The sequence below is a fragment of the Elaeis guineensis genome, chromosome 5, assembly GCF_000442705.2.
Source record: "Elaeis guineensis isolate ETL-2024a chromosome 5, EG11, whole genome shotgun sequence".
NCBI classification, from domain to species: Eukaryota; Viridiplantae; Streptophyta; class Magnoliopsida; order Arecales; family Arecaceae; genus Elaeis; species Elaeis guineensis.
Window position 1 is genome coordinate 5,810,196 of NC_025997.2, and position 27,826 is coordinate 5,838,021.

At 38.4% G+C, this 27,826-nt stretch overlaps 1 protein-coding gene across 1 annotated transcript in view; it reads left to right on the top strand.

Moving 5' to 3' along the window:
* Positions 1-8,632: 8,632 nt before the first annotated feature.
* Positions 8,633-27,826, top strand: part of LOC105044609 (uncharacterized) — a 35,495-nt gene continuing 16,301 nt past the window's right edge. The window contains 6 exon segments of the mRNA XM_019850914.3: positions 8,633-8,986; positions 22,151-22,310; positions 23,836-23,928; positions 24,036-24,147; positions 24,279-24,441; positions 25,346-25,520. Of these exon segments, the coding sequence (XP_019706473.2) occupies positions 8,772-8,986; positions 22,151-22,310; positions 23,836-23,928; positions 24,036-24,147; positions 24,279-24,441; positions 25,346-25,520 (918 nt within the window). The 5' untranslated portion in view covers positions 8,633-8,771.

Below are 27,826 nucleotides of genomic sequence, written 5' to 3' on the forward strand. Positions count from 1 at the left end.
TAACTTTTTTTTTTTTTTTTTTCCTCCGTAGTATTGTTGTGGGGTCCCCTGTCTCTTCATTCGTGCAATCAAGAGGCCCGTTGGTTGCCGACCCCGGGCGGCCCAAAATGTCTTCGCTGCTTTATGGAGATCGGTGGTTTAAAATGAGAACCTCAATGGAATCCAAAGATTAACAGAGAATTTATTGTGGAGACATGAGAGAAAAAAGCATCGTATTGGTCTGGTGTTCTGGGCGCCACGTGGCCAACAAGGTCTCTAGTTACAACCACGTTGAAGCTATGGTCATGTGTTCTATTTAGCATGGGCTGGGTATCTGGATCGAGCTTGATTTGGATTGAAACCAATGGATGGTATCACTATGGATTCCTAGAATTAGACCTAGATCAGAGGCCTGGGCGGGTCAAATTGGGTGACGAGGCTCAATTTTTTTTTTTTTTTGGGTAAACGAAACGCCATTCTTTCTTTCCCGAGTCCTGACTCCCAACGGCTCCCAAGCCCCAGCAAGAGCTTTTTAGCTCTCGTCATCTCGATTTCTCTCGTAATTTCTCATCACCTCGCAATATCTTTCTCCCTATTCTTTTTTTGGATAAACTAAACGTCATTCTTCCTCTCCGGAGTCCCGACTCCCCAAATAAAACGCCATTCTTCCTCTCCCGAATCCCGACTCCCAATGGCTCCCAAGCCCCAGCAAGAGCTTTTTAGCTCTCGTCGTCTCGATTTCTCCCGTAATTTTTCATCACCTCACAACGCCTTTCCCCCTGTTCTTTTTTTGGGTAAACCAAACGTCATTCTTCCTCTCCGGAGTCCCGACTCCCCAACAGCTCCTAGCAAGAGCTTTTTAGCTCTCGTCATCTCGATTTCTCTCGTAATTTCTCAATTCTCATCCCCTCTCATCGCCTCGCAAACCTCTCTTGATCCTATATTTCGTATAAAATATCAAGTAAAAAGAAAAAATAATTTGATGAAGATGTTAATGTGGATATTGAACAATCACCAGAAGAATCATTTAGAGTTATTTATTTTTTATATTTAGTAGATCAAGCTATCTTTTCATTGAAACATAGGTTTGAACAATTTCAATTATATGAAAATAATTTTGGATTTTTGTTTGATTTCAAAACATTAATTTCATTGGACGAAGAAAGTTTGAAAAAATTTTATCTTAATCTTCAAAGTGTTTTAACAAATGATAATCATTATGATCTTGATGGGATTGATTTATTTTCAGAATTAAAAGTTCTAAAAGCAATTATACCAAAAGAAAAAATACTGCTATGAATATATTTAATTATATTAATGAAATGAATTGTTATCCAAATGTATCAATTGCATATAGAATATTATTGACCATACCTGTCACCGTTGTCTCTACTGAAAGAAGTTTCTCAAAATTAAAATTATTAAAATTATATTTATGATCAACGATGTTATAAAAGATTAAATGGTTTAGCTATACTATCTATTGAAGAAAATTATTGTCAATATTGATTACAAAAAATTATAAGAAATTTTGCATTACAAATGCACGTAGATTAATTTTTTAATGCTAATTAATATTAAAATATATTAATTTTAATAGAAAAATTTTATTTTTTTATTTGGCCCAGGCCTAAAGAATGTCAGGACCGCCTGACCTAGATATTGTTGATTAATTTTTCCAGTTTGGTTTGAGTAAGGTCCCTTTCTGGTTCACTGATTGGAATATGTGAACTGATGTTCCTAGAGGCTGATCAAGGCCTTTCTGGTGCGAGTAGGTCAGGTCCCATCTTGCAAGATATGAATACCGCTTGTTTAGGTCTGGTTTTCATCTTGAACGAAATCAATCCATGAGTTCATACTTACGTGCTGACCCAACCAAAGTCAGTGCACGTCTAGGTTCTTAGTCATGTGCTCCAACCCTAAATAAACGTAAATTTTTAAATTTTTTATTTTTTTCATATATTAGTGATAAAAAATTTTCATCATAAATAATATAGTATTTATGATGAAAATTAAGCTTTCATCGTAAATACTCTATTATTCACAGCGAAAAATTTTTATCGCTAATAATATATAATTTTTAAATTTTTTTATTTTTTTCATGTATTAGTAACGAAAAATTTTATCATAAATAGTAGAGTATTTACGATAAAAAATTAATTTTCATTACAAATACTCACTATTTACGATGAAAATTTTTCGTTGCTAATAATCTGTAATTTTTATATTTTTTATTTTTTTCATATATTAGCGATGAAAAATTTTCGTCGTAAATAGTAGAGTATTTATGACGAAAAGATAATTTCTGTCGTAAATACTCAACTATTTACAATAAAAATTTTTCATTGCTAAAACCTATAATTTTTAAATTTTTTATTTTTTTCAATATTAGGGATAAAAATTTTTCGTTATAAATAGTGGAGTATTTACGATGAAAAGTGACTTTTCGTAGCAAATACTCTAATATTTACGATGAAAATTTTTTATCATTAATAATCTGTAATTTTTAATTTTTTATTTTTTTTTTATATATTAACGATAAAATTTTACATTGTAAATAATTCATATTTCGACGAAAATTCACTTTCCATCGTAAATACTCTACTATTTACGATGAAAATATTTTCATCGTTAATATTTAAAAATTTAAAATTAAAATAAATATTTTATTATTTTTGATGAAAATAATCATCAAAATAATTAGTATTTATGATGAATTTTTTTTGTCGCTAATATGATACTATTTGCGATAAAAAAGTTTTATCGTAAATAATTTATTATTATGATAAATTTATTTTTTCATCATAAATATTCTTATTGTCGATGAAAAAATTTTCATCACAAATAATTTTATTGTAAAAACTTTCTTTTTTGTAGTGCTAGAAATTTTTCCATCGATTCAACCGATCGTCCCTCCATCGGTTCAATCGCCTTGCCGGCATCATCACGACCGATCAATTCATCAGTTCTTTCTACAAGTTCGACATCTGACAACTACAGTTTAAGTGATCCAAACCTTTCTTGCACCCTTTCAGGCAGCACCACAGTCTCCTCAGATTGTCCCTGCACTCCCTACGATGGTGCATCATGCAGTTTCCTCGAAAGTACCGTCTGTGCCTTCCGCAGTGGCAGCCCTACATAATTTTATTTTGTCTGCGGTCTGTAGCCACAACCTCAACCAGAGCCGCAGGTGCCTTCTCAAAGTTTGGAGAGGAGATCTCCCCAGTAGCCGGCCAGGCGGTGATCTCCAAGCCCACAGTACGGCCATGACTCAACCTCCGGACATCGATCTCCTTTGCGCTCCGAGCTGGTACCATCCATGAAGTTGACTTTGAAAGACAGTTTCAAGAGTTCGATCAGTAGTTGGGTCAGAAAATTGAAAAGGCCCTCAACAATAATGGCTCCTCGATGCTACCCTACGAAGGGTATAACAGCCAGCCACCCTTCGTCTCGAGGATTGTGTAGAAATCACTCCCCTGCACTTCAAACTATCTCAGTTGGAGGTCTACAACGGGACACCAACCCCATCGATCATATGGAGACCTTCAAGACAGCCATGCTCCTTTAGTGAGCATCAGATGCGATCTCTGTCGACATTCCCTCAAATCTTAAGAGGACCGCTCGACAGTGGTACTCGAGTTTGAGGCCGGTGTCTATCCATTTCTTTGAAGATTTATGCTAATCTTTCGTCGGTATTTCATCAGCAGCTGACGACAGTAGAAGCGGTCCGACTACCTCCATACTATCAAGCAAAAGAGGGCGGGTTAATCCACTCTTTTATGAATAGATTCAACATGGCGACCATAGAGGTCTAAAATCTGGACCAGTTGACCACGATGGCCGCAATAATGAGCAGTCTCCTAAAGAATGACTTGAAAAAGTCATTAGTTTTGACTTATCCTTGGGATCTCCCAGATATGCTTGTCCGTGCGGAGAAGTACGCCCATATAGAAGAGACCTTTGCCGATGATACTCCTGTCGGTTCGACCGTGGTGGGATCCAGTAAGGAGTACTATCCAAGGTGAGAGGAGAAAAGATGCTAGCGCTCCCGGTCTCCATCCCCGAGGCAGAATAATGGGGGTCATAATCATCGATCTCGAAATCCTTCGAGAAGAGTTCGGCAACCATCGTCTCCTCGACTGTACGATAGCTACATACTCCTAAATGTTCCTTGGAGAGAGGTGTTGTTATAAGTGGGGCCTGAGTTATCTGAGCCTCGACTGATAAGAACGAGGCTGGAGTGCCATCGGGATCCGAATAGATACTGCTTTTACCATCATGACCACGGTCACGATATGAATATTGCCACCAGCTTCGTGATGAGATCGAGAGGCTTGTCAGGCAGAGGTGGTTGAATCATTTTGTCCAAAGAGCGATCCTTCAGCATCAAGCTTCGAGAGTTCAATAGCCAACCCCCTGCCTCAGTAGCATCTCCCTCAACCTCAGCCGCAGTAAGCACCAATGCGACAGGAACGACAGCAGGTCGGAGGGCAAATAGTGGAAGAAGAGCGATCCATCCGAGGAGAAATCCACATGATTACTGGGGATTGTTTGGAATCCGAGCCAAATGTGAAAATCGGCTCACATCTAGATGAGGTAACCAAATACCGACTAATTAATCTTTTGCATAAAAATACGGTCTTGTCGCCTGATGATCAACTTTGACCTCATGATCTGATGCTGCGGCAAGCCAAAGTCTGATAGCTTACCGAGAAGGCGCTAGAAGGAAGACTATTGCCCACCTGAATGGATAAAGTGGCACACCCAGAAATTTATAAGCTAAAATAGCTTGACGGGACTCCAATTTTCAGACTGTGGAACTCGGTGAATCTCAGCATATATTATCAACGATGTAACTACTTTTTATATAAATAAAATTTGCAGAGCCATCAATTTGTAATTGGCATCCGAGTTCTCCAAGAATTGCTTCCTTCTTCTACTCGAGATCCTAAATTATAATTACGGTCAACTAATATGAGGGCTAACTTACTGGACCCTTGAGAAGACCTCGACGACTCTGAGGTGGGACTAACTTACTAGACCCCTGCAGAGCTCGAGTCGTACGAGAAGTGGAGGGAGACTCTTAGAAAACTTTCAGAGGGCTAACTTATCAGACCCTCGAAAAGACCTCGATGACTCCAAAGCGAGGCTAACTTACCAGACCCCTATAAAGCCCAAGTCGCGCGAGAAGCAGAGGAAGACCCTTAAAAATCTCTGGAGGACTAACTTACCAGACCCTCGAGAAGACCTCGACGACTCTGAGGTAGGGCTAACTTACCAGATCTCTGCAGAGTCCAAGTCGCATGAGAAGCGGAGGGAGATCCTTAGGAACCTTTGGAGGGCTAATTTATTAGACCCTCGAGAAGACATCGACGACTCTAAGGTGGAGCTAACTTACCAGACCCTACAAAGTTCGAGTCGCACGAGAAGGGGAGGGAGACCCTTAAGAAATCTCCGGAGGACTAATTAATCAGACTCTTGAGAAACCTCAACGACTCCAAGGCGGGGCTAACTTACCAAACCCCTGCAGAGCCCGAGTCATACGAGAAGCAAAGGGAGACCCTTAGAGAACTCCGGAGGGATAACTAATCAGACCCTCAAAATACCATCAAGAGTGCAAGATGCCGTAGGTACAAGCTCGCCACTGGTACACACTACCTCTCGCACGAAGACGAGAAGTGCTAGATGTCGTAGGCACAAGATCGTCGCAAACACACAACGTCACTTGTGAGGAATAACTAATCAAACCTCGAAACGTCATTGAAAAGCCCTAGATGCTATAGGCACAAGCTTGCCGCCGGCACACATACCTCTTCAGAGAAAAATAAAAAACGGACATCGTACGGCCAGAGGCATTACCTCAACAAGTACTCCTTCCATCCGAGGCACTCAAACCCAAGAGTAGGGCGTAGTGTTGAGATAACTATTATGATACCTCAAATTCATAAATGGCCGGATTACATTCAAGTCATTCTAAATTGCTCTAAACATGTTCATTGCAATCGAAGTTGTCCTAAGTATATCTATACTAAAGTTGAGCAATCTAGAATCTTACTTATACTGAGCTAAGCACTGAGCATTTTTTCATGCTGATCTGAGCGCTTATTTGTGTTGTTCTCTACGAGCCGAGCAAAATTCACAATCCATAAATATAAATTTAAAGTTGGAAGAAAATAAAAAACCACCGCAAAATGATTAAAACTTGAAGAGACCGTCATCTGAGTGGTCCCATCAGTTACGTCCGTCCGCATTAGTCGCATTAGGCTGACATCATCCGTCTTAAATGCAACAAAAATAGGCGTGAAGGCAAAAGCACTTGACATTGGATCCGAAATACTTTTTGAAGTATCCTATCGCTTGATTCTTAGACTCAAGATAGGGGGTAGTGTTACGGTGATTACCGTGAGCACCTCAGATCAACGCTATATCATAACACATGTCAAACTCTTAGGTTATCAATACGACCACTGACTGCCATATAAGCTGAGGAGTCCATCTCCATGCTAAGCTGAGGTGTCCTCGAGATCTGATCTGTGTATGAGCTTCTCAGCCGATTATCTCTTCGACGTATGCGACAGCTGTCTATCTCGAATAAGATAAGATTTGGTGTAACCATCTCCTTTGATCTCGCATGAGCAATTACGGGCTAAATTATCTCGTCCAGTTTGGTATGTTCAACGGTCCGACAATCTCAAGATCGTGCAATCTCACAGCTAACGATCCAACTATTCGATATTCTTCTATATAAACAACCGGAACCTCGAGGACCCAATAAGTTCAATCGAATCCCTCTTAGAAAATCCGTTGCTGCTCCTTTATTTTTTATTTTTCTGATTGAGCGTCGGAGATCTCCCAGAGTCACAACCTTCGATTTGAAATTTATTTTACAGGTGACTACAGCATCAGCATCACTGTCATATAAAATTTCTAGGTATCCATCTTCCGACTCTGATCGATTTAAACAGCAACATAAACTATTCACATTGGATTTGGGGCATCTCCATCCCCGCTGTGTTCTTCTCCATCACCAGCATATCTCTTTTTTCTCCTATATTCACATCCTGTGTTCTTTTAACAAATAGAACCCTTTATAAAAACTCATATAAAAAAAAAAAAAAAAAAATAAGCACATAATATTAGATCAAAAATATATTTAACAAAAAATTCTAAACAGATTAATTATTAGTACAACGTCATCCCTCAAATGTATCCTTCTCCACGAAAGAGACATGGACTGCATGTCCTGCCAGTATTGATATTGGGATGCACCGAAAGTGGGTGAAGTTAGTGCATGAGAGTGGCGTTGCAGTGTCAATGGGCCGGGCTAGGCTTTCTGGTTAAGGATGAACCACGGCTCAGAGAAATTCTCTGTGCACCATGGGTGGTGTGAAATATGCACATCGTTGTAGTGGTTAGCTCACAAATGAGAACATATGATATATAATTTTTTTTCTCCCAATTTCATTTGTGAGTCAATTACCACATACGGTTATTTTTATACCATCTACAGTATATAAAAATTTTTTCTGACTCAAATCTTTAGGCTTCGTTTTGAGCTCCTTCTAAGCTGAGCTGAGTTGGCCAATTTGGTTGAGTTAGATGGGGCGTCGTGGGCTTTATCATAATGTTTTTTTGAACCTAATACAATCAAAGGAACATGCTTGCTAAAATTTATAATTTTTATAGAAATTAATTTTAATATGCTAAAAGAGGTCCAGCAAATTTTCGTTCGTGAATGGATGAGAAATGGATACGATAGTATGACACTCACAAACTTAAAAATAAAGATTAATAAAAATATTGTTACGGGAGGACAACACTTTAATACTACATTAATCGTGAGTTAAGAGGAAGCCGATCTTATATGGAATGGGATATTTTTTCTCATGTGAGGTATCTTTTAAAAAATAAAATTATGAGGCCCCATGACATAAATCAAAATCGAAGTGGATAATATTTGATATATATGAGAGCAAAAACCGACGTATTCGAGTCATGAGTCTTTTGCACCAACATTTGTGCTGTCTGTGCAACTAATCATTCAGATGTCTCTATTCTTCCTCAAAGATTATGAATTGACTATGAAAATCAATCATTCAAATTAGTCAGCGGCACTAGAGGTGGGCAACAATTAAGATGATTACCTCTATTGTTTCTCAAAATTATGAATTTGCTGCGGCAACTAATCATTCAAATTAGCCAGCGACGCTGGAGGTGCAAATTAATATATTTTAATTTTCGTAATAACACTAGATGGCTAGGAATCCTGGTCTTTCCTGGACATGGATTTCCAGAATATTTGGCTTGGATCCTGCGAATTGTGACACACGGTCTACGATTCACAACGGTCGCACAAAGTGGCCCACCCTCTCCTGAACCGAAACCTCTCGTAAACTAATCCTCAATAGCGCCCCAAAGCCCAAACTAAGCCCGCTTATGGCGACCGGTCGTCGACTCCCTTCCGTCTTTGTCACCAATAAAAGCACGCCACGTACAATGAACGATTCAGTTTATCAAGAACCTGTGGAACACCGGAATACACCCCCTTAAATCCTCGGCAGGCCCGGAGTGAGCCCCCTCCTGAGACCTCCCTCCGCTCTTTAAATACTCACTTCTATTCTGAATCTCCGATCGAGCTCCAGGGAACTCCTCTTACGGTCACCGGCGGCGGACCGTATCCCCGCTCGCTCGCTCGCTCTCTGTCTCTCTTTGTATATATATCTCTCTCTCCGTGAGTTACGTGGGATTCCTCTCGCCGGATCGACTGGAGCTAGGGTTTTTGGGTGGCGGCGATGGTGGGGATGATGGCGGTGAATTGGGGGGAGACCGCGGCGAGTCTTCTCAACTCGGCGAGGTCTTCTGGGGATATTCCGGCGAAGCTGCGGTGGTTGCGGCAGTTGAAGGAGGTTCTCTTGCACCGGGACCTGTCTCTGCTGCCCGACTTCGTGCCCCGGCTCGCGGAACTCCAGGCCGACCGCGCCGGCCCCGTGCGGAAGCTCCTCGCTGAGTAAGTCTGCTCCGTTCTGTCTCGTTTCATGTTTTCTTCCTTATTTTTGGCGATTTCTGAAACCCTGTACGAATGCTATTGAGAGGAGAATTTTGGAAATAACGAAGGGGAAGATTTTGACACCAGGAGAGCGAAAATAATGATATAATGTGATCAAGAAAGTCCATTAAGGTCGCAAGAGCATAGTACACGGTTTCTTGCATCTCAAAAATCTTTTTTTTTTCCTTTGTTTCTTTGTGTTTCTGGTCATGGCCACGCAATGCAGGTTTCAAGAATAAAGAAAAAGGAAGGGAATTCGATCTTTCAACGTCCTGCCAGCCCAGAATTATGGAAATTGAATAAAAAGAAAGGATTTTGTGGATAAAAAAATCGTATAAGTCACTCTTTAAGAGGCTTTGTTGATATATTGGATTTGCTTGGTATAACAGTCCGTTCCTTTTCTCCTTTATAGGTAGTAGTGGTTGAAGATTGAACGTGGGGATTTAGCAAATCCTGGGTCCAGTTCATTTGGTTTCATACCTGCTTGGGGATCCTCAATTGGGCACCTGTAATATGATGGAATATGATAAACCTGACAACAATGGTGGTGGATCATGGTGATGGAAAAAAATGATTGACATGGAAACAATGCTTATGAGTATTTATATACTATGTTAGGATATCTGATAAATTGACTAGGATGGACCCAAATTTTGGGTGAGAGAACTTATAGGAAAGAGGCCAATGAGTGGAAGATCGACATGCTTTCCTATTAGAAAAGTAAATGCCAGGATGAAATTGAAGAGGTTCCCCAACCAAGAGTTCATGACCTTGATGAAAATACCTGCAGAAGGGTTCAGTTCAAGGTAGCCAACTTTTCGCAAACTTAATTTGAACTCTTTCATTGATTGCCTTTCATCCATTGAAAACTATCTTGAGTGGTACAAATGAATGGACCAAGAAGTGTTGAGTTTGCAAAAAAAATCTCATTGGCAAAACCAGAATTGATGGAAAAAAGTCGAAGATCATGCTTGTGCTCACGGTGAACTTGCTAACATTTTGGAAGCGATTCATAGGAAATTGAAAGAAAAGTACATCCCCTATAATTATCATAAGGAAATTTATGAAAGTCTTGTACAGCTTAAGCAGGGTACTATGATTGTTATTGAATACCTTGAGCGGTTCAATGAATTGACTGCATAGTGTGGAATTGCTGGCCTTGATGAACATGGTATGGCAAGATACCAACATGGTCTATGGATTGGCATAAAAGCTAAAGCTAACATTGTATTGACTAGAGGCCCTTGACGAGGCCTTTCATCAAGCTTCTCAATTAGAGAAGCCTATTGCCTTGGAGGCTAGATGTCAAGCTCTACAAACCGGGGGGTCAACTAGTTGTTGAGCGTCATTGCTCAACTGCCTGTTCATCTTACCTCTACAACACTACCCCAAGCATGGGGCAAGGAGAAAGAGAGGCCCAATGTAGCACCATCCAAGAATTGTATGGATCAAGTTTGACGTTCAGATGTCACAAGCAGGGCTACTTTACTCATAATATGAACCATTGGAGTATGGGGGAGCCTATCTATGAAGTACCTGATGCTTTACTAAAGAGGAAACCGTTGAAAAGTTTGTCGAATCTACAGCTTCAACTGATCAATTAATATTTGCAGAGGTGCCAGTTCTTGTCCTATTCACAGCCCAAAATGAAGAAGTTGAGATAGCCCTGTGGAAGCTTAGCCTCTACCTTTATGAATATATGGCAAGGCATTTGTCAGAAGCCGAATTCTCAAAAAAGGGGTGCGGGGAGGGGGGAGTAACATGGAAGGAGGAAAAGGGAAATAAGTTTGAATTTGAATCGGAAACTTTATAAATAGGCCTTTTAAAGGACTCTTTTTCTTTTTAGAATTGTTTTAGATTTTTTTTTTAATTAGAATTAGTATAAGGGTTTGTTGGAATTCGAGGTTTGGGGCATGCATATGTGTTTCAAAACTTTATTTTCTAAACACCGCAGCGGAATATAAGATTAAAATATTTTTAATCTGAATTATGCATTTATAAAAATATAAAACCACAAGGATATAGTTCATGTGTGAAATTGACATACGCTGAAATTCAGATTGTAATTAAATCGCATACCTGTTTCGCAATCATTTTTTTCGAATCTGGATCTGGAAGAGAAGAGGTTTTTTCTAGCCGCATAAGTGTCCGGCCTCTACGGATATCCATTTGGGATCAGCCTGGAACAGCCCTCTTCAAATTGAATTTATTTCTCTAAGAAAATTCAGCCTGCTGAATCTGAACGAAGTTTGGATCGCGATTAACACTTGATCTCTTTTCTTGATCTTCTTCTTCTCTTATCTTTTTTTCCTTAGATTATGCTGCTACCAGCAGATGGAAACCAGCAAGGAGGGACGCCCAACCAGCTTGGGTGTGAGGAAGATGGGACGTCCCAACTAGGCAGGACGTGTGGGACGCCAAGGAAGAAGAAGGGAGAGGAAGAGGGCATGGGGGGACCTTTTAGGCATGGAGGGCCGCTGGTTTGGATGCTTTAGGGACCTTAGGGGAGGTCCTTTAAATAGGTATGAGGATTGAATCTTATTCAATTTCATAATACAAGTCCTACTTGCATTAGGTCTCCTAATAACTTAAGTTATTTAATTTACATTAGGAATTCTATCAGGCGCCAACTCTTGGAGCCCTTGCACCTAATGAAACACACCCTCTTTTGCACCCAAGGGACGCCCCATATCAGATTAAAAGGTCTTCTAATCATAAATATGCCCAACTTGATCCAATCAAGGTGGTGCCTCATAATAACTATCAAGAAAATTAATAAGAGACTTGCACCCTTAATTCATATGATCTAAAATCTTAGACACCCAATAATTGGAGTCAAATAAATCTTATTCATGTAGGTTATTAGCAGGTAATTAAGTTTAAATTATCTTATCAAATAATAAATTCAAACATAAAGAGAAATTGGGTCCAACCATGTGCTAGCAAGTTATCTTGAACCCAATCGGATTTTTCTAAATCCAATTATACTTCATAAGCTCAATAGCTAATTTCAGATCTAATTCTTTGTTGTGTGACCCCATAGGTTCAATTCTATCCGGTTGTAAGATATACAATGATTTCTATCAAATATTATTGAAATTTTTTTCAATGGGTCAGAACAATTTTACTTTAACTCATCAAAGATTATCGATCCAGAACAATCCAGTGAGTTCTCACAATCCACTAGTGACACCTAGCATATATAGTGACAACTTAGTATAACTGAAATGAACCTTTAGGTATAGTTAACGTGTGATTCAGTCCCTCTATCGTGAGTCCTGACTTGATGGCAGGTCATAGATAAATCGTCAAACCTCATCATCAGTCATATGATAGATTCGATCAGCTTAAGTCCAAATGTGATTCTTATAAATTTTTTTTCCATCAATCACACTATTATGGCCATAGATTTTTGGATTTAGCTTTTCAAATCTCATAAGATTACTCTCTATCAAGATTGATAGATCCCATTTTGATGTGTATCTTACTCCTACAGTGGACCAACTGTCGTCAACATCTACTACAAGAGCTCATTGAGACCTATGTTTATGTGTCAGTCAAACTCCAGCAGTCTCACTGCGGACAGTAGTACAATTTCAGGTTAAAGGATCATTCACACAACTACAGCATTGAGACAATCACTGACGATTGAAAAGAAATCTAAGTGATCTCTCGTATGGTCAGGCTCAGTACTAGTTGTTCTCTAACAACTATCTGCACTCGTCGTCCAGTATTTCCACACTGTAGATCAGAGACTCATCTATCCCGAAGGAAGTGATCTGTGTGTCAGTCTATCTGGATCGATCACCATTTCATGATGATCGTATGATCGAGAGCATTTAGGAATTTAATACATGTCTTTAATTCTCAATACTTTCAGAATATATATCGAAAACTAATTTCATGAACGATTCAAGGACACATCACACTTGAATGAAAAACAAAGTTTCCTTTTATTGATCAAATCAATGTATTACGTACAAAATTGTATTCTAGAGTTATTACAATGTGTCAGCCATATTGACTTTTAGGACATACATCTAACAATCTCCCACTTGGATTAAAGTCAATTGATTACAAATCTAAGTCCCATCTTCTCAAGGTGGATTTTCATTTTCGGTTGGCTCAATTGCTTAGTTAGCGGGTCTGTCACGTTGTCCGCGGAGTCTACTCTTCGCTCCTTGACATGTCTTTTTTCGAGGTAGTCGCGTATGATGTGATATCGCCGCTCGATGTACTTCGATTTCTGATGAGATCTCGGCTCCTTAGTAAGTGCTATGGCTCCATTGTTGTCGCAGTAGAGTGGTATGGCATCCGATGTCATAACCTTAAGTTTCACGGCGAACTTCTTGAACCAGAAGCCTTCCTTTGCAGCATTTGAAGCAGCGACGTACTTAGCGTCCGTGGTTAAATCCGCTATGATGGGTTACTTGGAACTCTTCGAGCTAACTGCGTCATTATTGCAAACGAACATATATCTTGACGTAGACTTTCTATCATTAGGATCAGATACGAAGTCTAAGTCAGTATATCTCTCGACTCGCAACTCAGAATTTTCTCCAAAGACTAAGAATAAATCTTTAGTCCTTCTTAAGTACTTAAGGATGTTCTTCACAGCTATCCAGTGTTCCTCGTCTAGATTCGACTGATACCTGCTCGTGACACTCACAGCAAGGACAATATCAGGTCGAGTACATAGCATGGCATACATGAGGCTTCCTATGGTTGAGGTATAAGGAATCCTACTCATGCGCTGTATTTTTCAGATGTGGTTGGACACATCGTCTTGAAAAAATTAATATCATACCTTAAAGTTAAAAGTCCTCTTTTGGAGCTTTTCATGCTGAACCTCTTCAGCACTTTCTTTATATACAGCTTTTGTGACAAGTCTAGCATCCGTTTAGATCTATCCCTATAGACCTTTATTTCGAGAATATAAGATGCTTCTCTTAGGTCTTTCATGGAAAATTTCTTGAACAACCATCTTTTGACCGTGGTCAGCATGGGAATATCATTTCCAATGAGGAGAATATCATCCACGTACAATACGAGGAATGTTATTGTACTCTCACTGACTTTTTTATATACACATGGTTCCTCTTCGTTTTTGATGAAATCAAACGATTTGATCGTTTCATCAAAACGATGGTTCCAACTCTGAGAAACTTGCTTTAATCCGTATATGGACCTTTGCAGCTTGCAGACTCTGTGATCACCATCATCGAATGTAAAACCCATAGGCTACTTCATATAGATATCTTTCTCAAGATATCCATTTAGAAAGGCAGTTTTCACATCCATCTGTCAGATTTCATAATCATAGTAAGCTGCAACAGCAAGTAGAGTGCGGATGGATTTCAGCATGGCTACGGACGAGAAGATTTCTTGATAGTCAATGTCCTCGCGCTGATTATAACCTTTAGCCACAAGCCTAGCTTTATAAGTCTCTACCTTATCATCGGTACCTATCTTCCTTTTGTAGATCATTTACACCTAATAGGTACAATACCCTCAGGTGGATTCACTAAGGTTCAGACTTGGTTCGAGTGCATCAAGTTAATTTCTGACTTCATCACATCTAACCATTTTTCGAAATTGATGTCAAACATCGCCTCGTCAAAGGTATTAGGATCATCATAATGATTCCTATCTCTCATAAGGAATATTTTCTTTACTTCTTCGTAAGCATACCCATGTACTTTTCAGAAGGTCGGGAGATCCTGCTAGATCTACGAGGTGGTTGAGGAACGTCTACTACTGGCTCATGGACAATGAATTTCTGAGGATCTATAGCTCTTGACTCTTCAGAGACCTTCTCTTCGAGCTCAACTAATCTCTCACTGCCACCATCCTGGATAAACTGTTTTTCTAGGAATATGGTGTTTCGACTCACAATCACATTGTGGTCTTGTGGAAAGTAGAAGTAATATTTTATGGATCCTTTAGGATACCCTATAAAGCGAGCTATAATAGATCTATTCTCTAATTTATCCGCCATCTGTCTCTTGACATAGGTCGGATATCCCTAAGTTTTAAGATAACCTAGACTTGGCTTCTTACCGAACCATATCTCATACGGTGTGGTAGGAACGGATTTTGATGGAATCCTATTCAACAGATGAATTGTGGTTAACAAGGCATGTCCTCAAAGATATAAAGGGTAGATCAGTGAAGCTTATCATGGATCTGATCATATCCAATAGGTCCTGTCCCTTCTTTCGGATACTCCGTTGAGCTGAAATATTCCGGGAGACGTCCATTGAGAGACTATACCATTATCCTTAAAATATCCTAAAAATTTTCGACTAAGATATTCACCTCTTTGATCAGATCGAAGAATCTTAATGGATTTGTCTGTTTGTTTTTCTACTTCATGTCTGAATTTTTTGAACCTTTCAAAGGTCTCAGACTTGTGTTTCATCAGATACACATATCCGTATCTAGACAGATCATTGGTAAAGGTAATGAAGTAGGTATAACCATCCCTGACCTGCATATCAAATGGCCCACACACATCAGTGTGTACCAGGGCAAGTAATTTAGTTGCCCTTTCCCCATGTCCTACAAGGGGTAACTTGATCATTTTTTTCTCGAAGATAAGATTCGCAAGCTGGATACGACTCTAGGTTAAGAAAGTCAAGAATCCCATCATTTTCTAGTCTATTTATTCTGTCCTCTCCATTATGGTCTAGTCTATGGTGCCACAAGTACTTCTGGTTAATTTTATCTTTGGATCTTTTTTGGTCTACGGTACTCACTATTTGCTCGTTTAAGTTCATATTTGCATCAACATGCAAGTGATAAAGACTGTCAATTAAAAGACCTCATGCAACCAATTTATTTCGTAAATAAATGGAACAAAAGTTTTTATTGAAATTAATTTCAAAACCTTCCTGTGCTAGCACAGACACGGAAATCAAATTCCGACTAGCTACAGGAACATAATAACAGTGCTTTAAATCTAATCTAACACCAGACGGTAATCGAAGAGGATAAGTGCCAACGGCCTCTGACGTAATTTTTGCTCCATTGCTAACCCGAAGGATCATGTCCCTTCCCTCAATCTCCTACTTTCTATTAGACCCTGCATTGAGATACATATATAAGCACTCGAGCTAGAGTCTAATATCCAACTAGAAGTAGAAGAAACCGTAAAGTTAGATTCAATTACGAGCATATCTTCGGAAGGTTTATCACCCTTTTTGGTCTTTAGGCTCTCCAGGTAGTTTGACAGTTTTTTCTCCAATGGCCTTCAACATGATAGTGAAAATATTTTTCTTTTGCTTCGGTCTTATTAGGAACTTTCTTTTTTGGCCTGTTCTCCTTCTTCTGCTTCTTAGCGGATTTAACCTTCTTCTTCTCAGTAGACTTTCTCTTGGAAGAAGTCTGCTCCACAGCGAGAACAGTGCCCCTTGAACTCTTTAAGGTTTCCTCTGTTGTGACCAACATGTTGATCAGTTCGGATATAGTGCAATCGAGCTTGTTCATATGAAAATTTACAATAAATTGACTATATGAACTCGTAAAAGATTGAAGGATCAGATCCATTTGCAATTTCTTTTGTATTTTTAGTCCGAGCTTTCCAAGCTCCTCGATGTCCTTGATTATTGTCATACAGTGCTCATGGACAAACTGTCCTTCACGCATCTTCAGATTGAATTCTTTTGGACACCTTGAAGCGCGCAGTACGGCTCTGCTCACCATACAACTCTTGCAGGTGAGTGATCATAGCCCTGGCAGTGGGCATATGCTCATGCTGGCTTTGCAATTCGTTTGACATAGAAGTCAGTATATAGCACTTGATCCGACTGTCTTCATCCGTCCACTTTTCATAAGCAACCCTTTGCTCAGCAGTAGGACGGTTTGGTAACACTATGGGTTTCTGATCGAGTACATGATTTAGTTTTTCGAAAGTCAAGACAATTCTTAGGTTTTTGAGTCAGTCTTTGTAATTTATACCGATCAAATATTGGTTTCAAGGATGCGGGCTAGAGGGTTTAAGGTTAACATGATTTAACTGCGAGAGTAGAGTTTCAAGTTAGACTTTTGTACTTAATGTTAAATTTGCTTCTAGAGACTTTAAGATGCAAACAATGACTCTCACTAATTTTTCGGATCTCTCCACTTTTCGAGAAGGAAACGGAAATCCTAACGCGACAAAAGATTCCTAGTGGGTGCTGCGGTCCCATTGATGCCATGCACCTCACTTAATAATTATTGGTAACATGCACACCGATGCAAAGGCAACTCTTTACTCAGATGCTTCTCTAAGCATGTTGCAGCGACTTGGTCTCTAAGTCATGTGGGCTCACCTAACAGTTATTGTCCATACTTCTTAGTTAAGTCCGACCTATCGTTCACAAGCAGGTGCAAGGCCGTCATTGGATCCTTCATCTAACAGTTATTGGATCAACTCCATCCTTACCTTGGAGCAACTCTTTGCTGATAGAGTGGTTGTGTGTTCCCGATGCAACTGAACCACTGTTACCAGCCGAGAACAATCAACGTCGGTAGCACGTCCGCACATCTACAACGATGGAAGACCTATGGACTTAATATTTGTGGGAAGGTTTAGGTTTAGGTCTCATCTAATCAATTATCATATGACCGATCTAATTGGAATGGACTAAACCAAACCGCTAAGCAATCCAATTTAAGATCCAATCTTTCAAATTGGTCGGGTAAGTCGAGATCGGTGGGGGTCCCCCTGTTGCTTTCCTTAGACACTAATAAATTGATCAGATAAGCGAATGGAACCAATTAAATAACCACGTCTCAATTACTTGTCTTAGACACCAATATGTCAATTGGTCTAAATAGGTTAACTCTAGCGAATCGGGCTCAAATCGTCGAGCCAAATTAGGTCTTTACGTGAATCGATTCTACATATGGGACTCAATCAATTTGATCAACAACAATTGTATGATCATTTAACTTAATTGATCTGATCCTAATCAACACTTGACTCGGTTCAATCAATTACTTAATTGAATTAAACTCGTATGACTCAAATCAAAAACCTTAGATGCAATCCTATTATATGACCTAATTTATGGTTTTTTCATAACCAAAATTCTTATGCATAAGCACAAATTTCAGATTTTAAAATCAAATTTCAGATCTAAATTCTTTGCATGAAAGTAAGTTTTAAATCATGAAAATAATTTTTAAATTTAACATACAAACATATATCACATATATGCATGTAAAATTCAGATTTAAATAAAATTCAGATCTACTACATGATATCATATATTTCATATACTAATCATGGATTATATCAAAAGCAATTTTATGACCTAAACATGCAATCATATATCTCATACATGAATCATGAATCAGATCATATAAAATTTCAGATTTTTGCATGCATCTACATATCATGTGAATATGAACTAGAAACAATTCTAGATTAAAATTCAGATCCATGCATTCTTTGACATATCAACTATATGTTTTAAAATCAAATTCGAAGCAAAATATCAGATTCAAAAATTCATCTATACATCTCATGTATCAAGAAAATATCAGATTTTGAAATCTTTTTCAAAATATGTATGACAATTTCAGCAATATGAAATCTGTGGCTCTGATACCACTGTTGGAATTCGAGGTTTGGAGCATGCATGTGTATTTCAAAACTTTATTTTTTAAATATTGCAGCGGAATATAAGATTAAAACACTTTTAATCTGAATTATGCATGCATAAAAACATAAAACCAAAGTATCTAGTTCATGTGCTGAAATTGACATATGCTGAAATTCAGATTGTAATCAAATCGCATACCTGTTTGCAATTTTTTCTTCGAATCTGGATCTGGAAGAGAAGAGATTTTTTTCTAGCCGTACAAATGTCTAGCCTCTACGGGTATCCATTCGGGATTAGTCTGGAATAGCCTTCTTCAAATTGAATTTTTTTTTTAAGAAAATTCAGCATGCTGAATCTGAACGAAGTCTGGATCGTGATCAATACTTGATCTTTTTTTTTTGATCTTCTTCTTCTCTTATCTTTCTCACTTTAGATTATGCTGCTACCAGCAGGTGGAAACCAGCAAGGAGGGATGCCCAACCAGCTTGGGTATGAGGAAGATAGGACGTCCCAACTAGGTGGGACGCCAAGGGAGAAGGAGAAGGGAGAGGAAGAGAGGGCGTGGGAGGGACCTTTTAGGCGTGGAGGGTTGCTGGTTTGGATGCTTTAGAGACCTTAGGGGAGGTCCCTTTAAATAGGCATGAGGATTGAATCCTATTCAATTTTCATAATACAAGTCTTACTTGCATTAGGTTTCCTAATAACTTAAGTTATTTAACTTACATTAGAAATCCTATTAGGCACCAACTCTTGGAGCCCTTATACCCAATGAAACACACCTCTTTTGCACCCAAGGGATGCCCCATATCAGATTAAAAGGCCCTCTAATCATAGGACACGCCCAACTTGACCCAATCAAGGTAGCGCCCCATAATAACTATCAAGAAAATTAATAAGGAACTTGCACCCTTAATTTATATGATCCAAAATCTTAGATACCAATAATTGGAGTCAAATAAATCCTATTCATGTAGGTTATTAGCAGATAATTAAGTTTGAATTATCTTATCAAATAAGAAATCCAAACGAAAAGAGAAATTTGGTCCAACCATGTGCTAGCAAGGTTATCTTGAATCCAATCGGATTTTTTTAAACTCAATTGATACTTCATAAGCTCAATAGCTAATTCCAGGTCTAATTCCTTTATTGTGTGATCCCATAGGTTCAATTCTATCTGGTAGTGAGATATACAATGATCTCTATCAAAGTATCATTGAAATTCTTTTCAATAGGTCGGAACAATTTCATTCTAACTCATCAAAAATTGTCGATCTAGAACAATCCTAGTGAGCTCTCACAATCCACTAGTGACACCTAGTAGTATGTAGTGGCAATCTAGTAGAACTGAAATGAACCTCTAGATGTAGTTAACGTGTGATTCAGTTTTTCTATCGTGAGTCTCGATTTGATGGCAGGTAATGGATAAATCATCAAATCTCATCATCAGTCATATGATAGATTCGATCAGCTTAAATCTAAATGTGATTCCTATGAAAATTCTTTTCCATTAATCACACTACTATGGCCATAGATTCTTGGATTTAGCCTTTCAAATCCCATAGGACTACTCCTCTCTATCAAGGTTGATAGATTCCATCTTGATGTGTATCCTACTCCTACAGTGGACCAACTGTCGTCAATATCCACTACAAAGGCTCATTGAGATCCATGTTTATGTGTCAGTCAAACTCCAGCAGTCTCACCACGGGCAGTAGTACAATCTCAGATCAAAGGACTATTCACACAACTACAGTATCGAGACAATCACCGACGATTGAATAGAAATCCAAATGATCTTTCGTATGGTCACGCTCAGTATTAGTTGTTCTCTAACAACTATTCGCACTAGTCACCCAGTGTCTCTATACTGTAGATCAGAGACTCATCTATCCCGAAGGAAGCGATCTGTGCGCCAGTCTATCCGGATCGATCACCATCCTCATGATGATCCTATAACTGGGAGCATTTAGAAATTAAATACGTGTCTCTAATTCTCAATACTTTGAGAATATATATCGAAAACTAATTCTATGGACGATTCAAGGACACATTACATTTGAATGAAAAATAAATTTATCTTTTTATTGATCAAATTAATGTATTAAGTACAAAATTGTATCCTAGAGTTATTATAATGTGTCAGTCATATTGGCTTCTAGGACATACATCTAACAGGGTTGACCTATGCCCTATAAATAGGTCCTAGTTATAATTATTTTAGGACTTTTCTTTTTTGATTGGAATGTGTATAAGGGTCAACCTTTATCCTACAAAAATATATCCTAATTGTACATTTTTGACATCAATTAATTAGTAATAAAGCTTTTGAGGTTCCTTAGTTCCTTGCTTGCCATGTGTGAGATTGTGATCTTGCGCAAGGTGACTAGTGTGAGGTCAGAGGCTCCGGGCATTTCTTGGAGAGGTTGGAGGCGAGGCGCTGAAGACTCTTAAGGAGTTGGCATGAGGCCAACAGTTATTTCTTTCTTTTGCGAATTCCATATTTTCATGCGGGCTTGCTTGCATTAGGTCCTCATCCTGTCTTGGTCCTATTCTGATACTCGAGATGATGCCCCATCTTGACACTTGGGATGGTGGGATGCTTGACCATCTAGCGAGGACTTGAATGCTTGGTTTGTCTTGCTATCCATCTTTTTAGGATTCTAGTTACCAAATTTGAATCTAATCATGTGATACATTTTTGTGCAACTATGCATCACTTGATCTTGGATAAGGAAAGCGCTGGGTGGACAGACCTTTGCAAAGTGGTGGTCATGCTTAGCTGGAGTGTTAAAGATCCAATAATAAAGTGCGGTTAGCTATCATGCTAACTGAATGGCTTTGGCAGGTTTTGCCATCAGATGGAATAAAGGTTATCATTGATTGTGGAGGAGGATCAACATAATTTTTCGTGGATGAAGACATCATGGTTTATGTTGTTTACTGTAATAAACTAGGTCAATGGTAGACTATATATGTGTTAATTTGTACTGCATATGCTTCTTACTCATATGAGGTGTGGGAAAGATATCCTTCAATCATCAAATTATATTATTTTCAGAAATTTTAAGCCTTATGCTATCTACTTGGGTTAGGACCTTTATTACCTGCAATTCATCTGATGTCGACTTTGTTATAAGATTTTTCTTTCTTGTTTCCCATGTCAACCGGCAAGTGTTCTCTCACCTAAATTAGAAGCACGTGCCAGAGTGGACTCTGGTTTTGGTATGGGGAAGCAGATCTTTCAAAAAAAATATAGAATAAAGAAATACTTGTGAAGAGGTCATCAGAAACAAGTATCCAAAGAGATTCTGAAGTGGGCATGGCACCTTAATTTTAAGTGTCCTTCTAGTGTTAGCATATTTGCTTGTTATTAGTACATGATCTATTGAAAAGATTCTTTTCCATTAACTTCTAGTTCTTGAAGATTCTAACCTTCTATTTTTTAATTTTATTGGTTTCCTCTTTTATCTCAGCATGCATTGATTTCTTGTTGTTTCAAAATTTGTGAATGGTTTTGATGTTGCTTCTAATGTAGGATGATTGGTGATATTGGAATGAAGCATATGGAGCTTCTACCTGAAATGATTCCTAGTTTAATTTTCTTTTTAAAGGATGAAACACCTGCAGTTGCTCGACAAGCTATTATTACAGGAACTTATTTGTTTCGAAGTGTGTTAGAAAAGGTGGTAATTCAGGCAAGTTCCACATTTTTTTGATCTATTACATGCATCCACTGTTCCACATTACTAAGAATTCTTCAAGTTGTTAATATCATTCCTTCTTTCTCTACATTATTCATGTGTATTTGATCTCCATTTGCAACAGTATTAATTTAACCTTATATGCTTCTTCTGGGAGATTTAGTCATTAATTATCATGTTATTGACTATTTGTCAGAAAGACTGATAGTATTTTATAGAAAAATATAACAAAAAGTCACCTTTTATGACCATCAAGAGAGATCACAACAGAGTATCTGGTGAGTGTCATGGTACAATTTTGTCTTGAGTTAACATATTATTCACATGAAGGACAGTAATTTCACCCAAGACCTGCCGGTTTCGTCCCATCTACATACCACATTAAATATATGGAGTTTACCGGTAGGAGATGGAATTTTTATTTGTAAGTGTGAAAACTCACTTCTAATATGAATATCGTGTGGGAATTGTATGGTTGGTGGGTGTCAAGATTGGGGAAATGCATATCAGTAATCACAGACGATCAGCTTAGTGTGCCACAGAAAAAAATGGGCTGCGAGGGAAAACAGCTTGATAACTCAATGGAATAAAATAGGGTCTCAAACCATTACCATTAATTCTTAAACTCAAATTTGTTCTTGTAATGCTGCAAGAAATATTTATGGAGGTGGATTTGGTGGTCAAATGTGGTCTTGTAAAGGGTTTCATGATAGTGTAGCGGAGCTAGAGTAATGAAGAAATTGGATTTTGTAGGTATTGATGGATGTAAGGTTGCCATTTTTAATGGGAAATCAAAAATCGATAAGGGAAAGAAACTCTAATGCTGCAAGTGAAGGTGGAAGGGATGACACCAAAAGGAAGCTTCTGAGATGGAGAGAGAGAGAGAGTCTTATTTATGGTTCAAGATGATGCTTATATAGTTTTTCCTTTAATCTAGCTCACAGTTGTTAGAGGTACATATGCATTGTTATAGAAGTGGATTAATTACTTTCCTTGCATATTGAAGTAAAGGCTTTGTGATAAGGATGATGGTATAATGGAAAGGAGAAACTTCAGTGCTGAAGTGAAGTTTGAAGAGATAGGCAATGCAGGATATAGGACTAAGAAAAAGGACAAAAACAATAAACTCTATGGGCATTATTGAACTAATATTGATTTGATGGAATACTAGTTTTGGTAATGCACATTAGATATAGAAGAAGAGGGAAGCATTTGTAAGCAGGTGCAGGAGAGGAAGTGAGAATTTGAATTTGGAGAGGGAGTGGGAGTGGCAGCCTATACAGAAATTTTCATTTCAGACAAAAACAAGGATCCAATCACAGGTAAATTTATCAACTGAATTGACAGGATGACAAATGCCTTTCGACTTTCCGCAAGTAGAAATCAAGTCATAGGCTATGATTGAAGACATGTAGTAATTAGTCATTATATGGTTTTCTCAAAACAATCAGATGAGTAATTGCTCTTTATTGCATAGAACAACTTCTCATTTAGCATCCTTTGCTCTTTGCGAATTCAGGGTTTATGCTCAAGTGATGTAGACGATTCATTAAAATCATCATGGACGTGGATGCTAGAGTACAAAAATGCAGTATTCCCAATAGCAGTCCAGGTAACTTTTGTTTTTGATCATGATTGCTACATTGTGTTCTTTGATCTGCCCCCCCCCCCTCCATTCATTTGCTTGCTGCAACATGTAATATCAAACTTCTTTGCCAGCCTGGGAGTGAAGGTGTTAGATTGCTAGCTGTAAAATTTATTGAAGCAATAATTCTACTTTATACACCGGATCCTGATGTTTCTTCTGATCCACCCCATGAAGCTTGTGAAGGTAGAGATGAATTTTTTGCTTTCAACTTGTAATGGAAGATCTTCCCATCACTTTGAAGCTACCAGTGAGCCTACTTTGCTGTGCAGACAATTGATGCTTAACATTATATTGGTGCACTGATCTTATGACAGGGATGGGATTCAATATATCATGGTTAAGAGGAGGCCATCCTTTGCTTAATGTTGGAGATCTAGCTATGGAAGCCAGTCAGAGCTTGGGATTGTTGCTTGACCAACTTAGGTTCCCACAAATGAAATCACTTAGTAACTCCATAGTTATTGTGCTCATAAATAGGTAGGTTTTTTTTTATTAATCCTACCTTGCTCTTTTATGTTTCTTGTTTATTTTTTCAATTGTAGCAAGCATAACACCACCCTTAATTCCTTAGTCTGTGTAATGGTAGACAAATACTTATCAGTAAACATTTTATAGCTTACAAAGTACATAGACCACAGAACTAGGGGAAAAAAATGAAAACAACTAATGGTTACCCAGGTAGCAAATGCGTCAGTTCACTTATTATTCATTTTATAATGTGTCAGTTCACTTCTTATTTATGTATTGTCTCTGCTTCTATGAACTGGAACAGCATATAGAAAGTTTTAACTTTTTAAGGCATTAACTTGTCATGAGGATGCTCTTGTCCAACTTTCTAGTTTTACCTTGAATTGTCTTTGAAAATCAAGTCATTGGCAAACGCCTTTACTAAAAACTGCATGACATTATGATTGACAACAATCTGTTTTGACTCGATCTTCATCAGCAAAGTTGGATATTCCACAAGTAGTTGATCTGTGGAGTGTAAATCACCATTTTGCTGATATCGTTTATTAATATTTAGCTAGTGTTAGCTGTCCCCACTTTTTTATTGACTACCTAAATCGCTGACAATGTCACAATAGCACCAGTGAATTGCACAAAATCTCCATTCAGTTTTTTGGTTTAGTTTCTGGAATGACATAATTCATACTAATCTTGGATAGAATAGCTGTGTTTCATGTTATTGAAATTCTATCTCTATGTTCCTTCCATTTAAGGGGTCCAAAAATTGCTCATCTTGTATTTGTGTGGAAATGAATGTGCAAATTTTATTTCAATTATTGCTTATTTTATTTTGTGTCATTTTGTATTTGTATTAGTTTCTGTGTAAAATTCTTCATTCTGCCATTTGTTGGGTTGGTTTAATGTTCTCTACCAGTCTCTCAGCTATCGCGAAGAAAAGGCCTTCCTTTTATGGACGCATATTGCCAGTTTTACTTGGTTTGGATCCAGCAAGTTCTGTCATCAAAGGAGTGCAAGTCCCAAATGCACACCACGCGTTGAAGAATGCCTTTATGGCATGTTTGAAATGTACACATTCAAGTGCTGAACCGGTATTTCTTTTATCTTAAGTAGACGTTAATGCTATTTGTATCTACATATTTTTTAGTTCTATTAATTTTTTTATGTTGTCTTCAATGTTAACTGCTCAACCACCTTTGCCTTCTTTTCAGTGTTATTTATATATTTTTTCTGTGGACAGCTTTAAATAATGAACATTTTAGCTGAGCAAAATACAAATATATAAAGAGTAGCTCAAGTTTGATAGTCTGTGATATGTGGTGTCACCAATCTGCTATTTCAATTATTTGGACTACAGATATCAAGGTTTTAAATCTCGTGAGATGGGGTTGTCCTCATTTTTTTATGGAACGGGACGCGCCGCCGTCCCAATTCGTCCCGACACTTGGGATAGAAGATGTCTCAAGGTGTCCTGATTGGGACGCAGATAAGACGCTAATGGGACAGTTTTGTCACAACACATGGAACAGTATCCTATCCCGATGTCCCATAGGATGTCCCGCTAGGACCTAAGTTTTTGACAAATATTACAACATTTTGTGATATAGGAAGCCTTTTTTGTGTGGCCTCTACTTTCCTTTTATCTGAAACTTGTATTATTACTTTGGAGGAAAAAAAAATAGACATGCAGTGTTGTTCTAATAATGTTGATTATAGTCGATGATTCCTTTTTTAATGTTATTTTCTTATTTTCCCAAATGACTTGCCACTTCTTTATTTGATTCCTGGGCCCTCATGTTTATTTTCTTGTTCTTCTCTTTTTTTAAGATGTGTAACTGCATGCTGCCTACATATATGAGTGCCTAGCAAGATCTCACCGTTTGTTAGTTCTATTTAGAACTTGAACTACCTTTCTCATAGAAACAGGATGACACATATAGAGCGTATTTCTTTTATGTAAAAAAAAGAAAAAAAAGAAAAAAAAACACTAATGATTTTGTACTAAGTGGCACTGCTAAAGAAGCATCCTTGCTGCCTGATTGAAAAAGTTACACCTCAACAGGCTGAAATTATACGGTGTATCTCCAGGAAATTGCAAAAGATTGGTGACAAATACCAAAGATGCTAAGTGATGTGCCATCTAGAGTTTTGTTGAGCATTGCTGATGATGCTGAATACATGAATTTCTGCTCTAAATATGTTCCTTTGAGAAACAATATGTGATAGGAGTGCTGCTGAAGATTGATGGTCGGTACTAATGTTCAAAAGAAGTAGGGTCTCAACTAGTGTGGTAGCAGTTTTTCTTTGGGGACAGCAAGGGGTATCTTGACCAATGTGGCAAGTGACAACTATTGTCTGTGCTTCATTAAGTGTTATCTACTTGCATCCATCCTTAGAAAGTGCTTCTTTTGTCGGACTCATACATTTCTTTCTTCACTATTTCAATGGACTTCAAGTTCAGCTCAACTTCTATTATTATGATGGTAGCTTCAACTATGGTATTGTTTCAAAGTGGTGCTTCATTTTTCTTAACTTAAAAATATAAGGGAACATAATCAAATTTTAGTGCTCCCTTTGACTATGAATTTTATTTTGCAATTGTGAATAATGAAATTTCTTTTAAAAAATTTTAAGATTATTATTCTACTGCACTTGAGCATTTGTTGGGCCGGCCCATCTAGGTTCAGGTGGGGCCTATGTTTTATAATAACACAAAAGTAGCTGGCCAAATCCCAGCTCGGCCTGATCCCCATCCTGAAAATTGGTGCCCAAGCCCAGCAAGATAGGAATGTGCTCGGGTTTGACATAATTGGCTTGGACTAATCAGGTTTGGCACAGCCTGACCCAAGTTGTGCTCGACCAGTGAGCTTCAATGTGTAGATCAAGGGGCAAGAGAGAGGGAGGGGGAAGGATTGAAAGGGTGGAGGATGGGGGAGAGAGGAGAAAGGGGATGGTTTGGCCATCCAAGTTGAGCCATGGGTCGAAGGGCTTTGGTGGCTAGAAGGTGGAGGCATAAGAGAGAGGGATCAAAGGGTTGGGGGCGAGAGAGAGAGAGAGGTCTAGGTACTCATGCGGCTTCAACAACCAGGAGGCAGCGCAAAAGTGAGAGGAGAGGGAGGACGGGAGCAATGGAGTTGTCATGGGTAGTTGATGGGGTGCGTGGGTTGGATTGTGGCATGTTGGGTAAAGGTGGCAGCTGGACGAGGGAATGAAGAGGGGGACAGGGGACTTAAGTTAGGGTTTGGGTTTTATATTTTATATTTTTGTAATTTTAGTCTCTTGATTATATATAATTTATATAAAGTTTTTGAATACTAGAATTTGGGGTTAAATTTTGGAAGCCTGAGCAATTTTTTTGTTTGGACTTAAGAAAACAAGCTCAGTTGGTCTCTTGGGC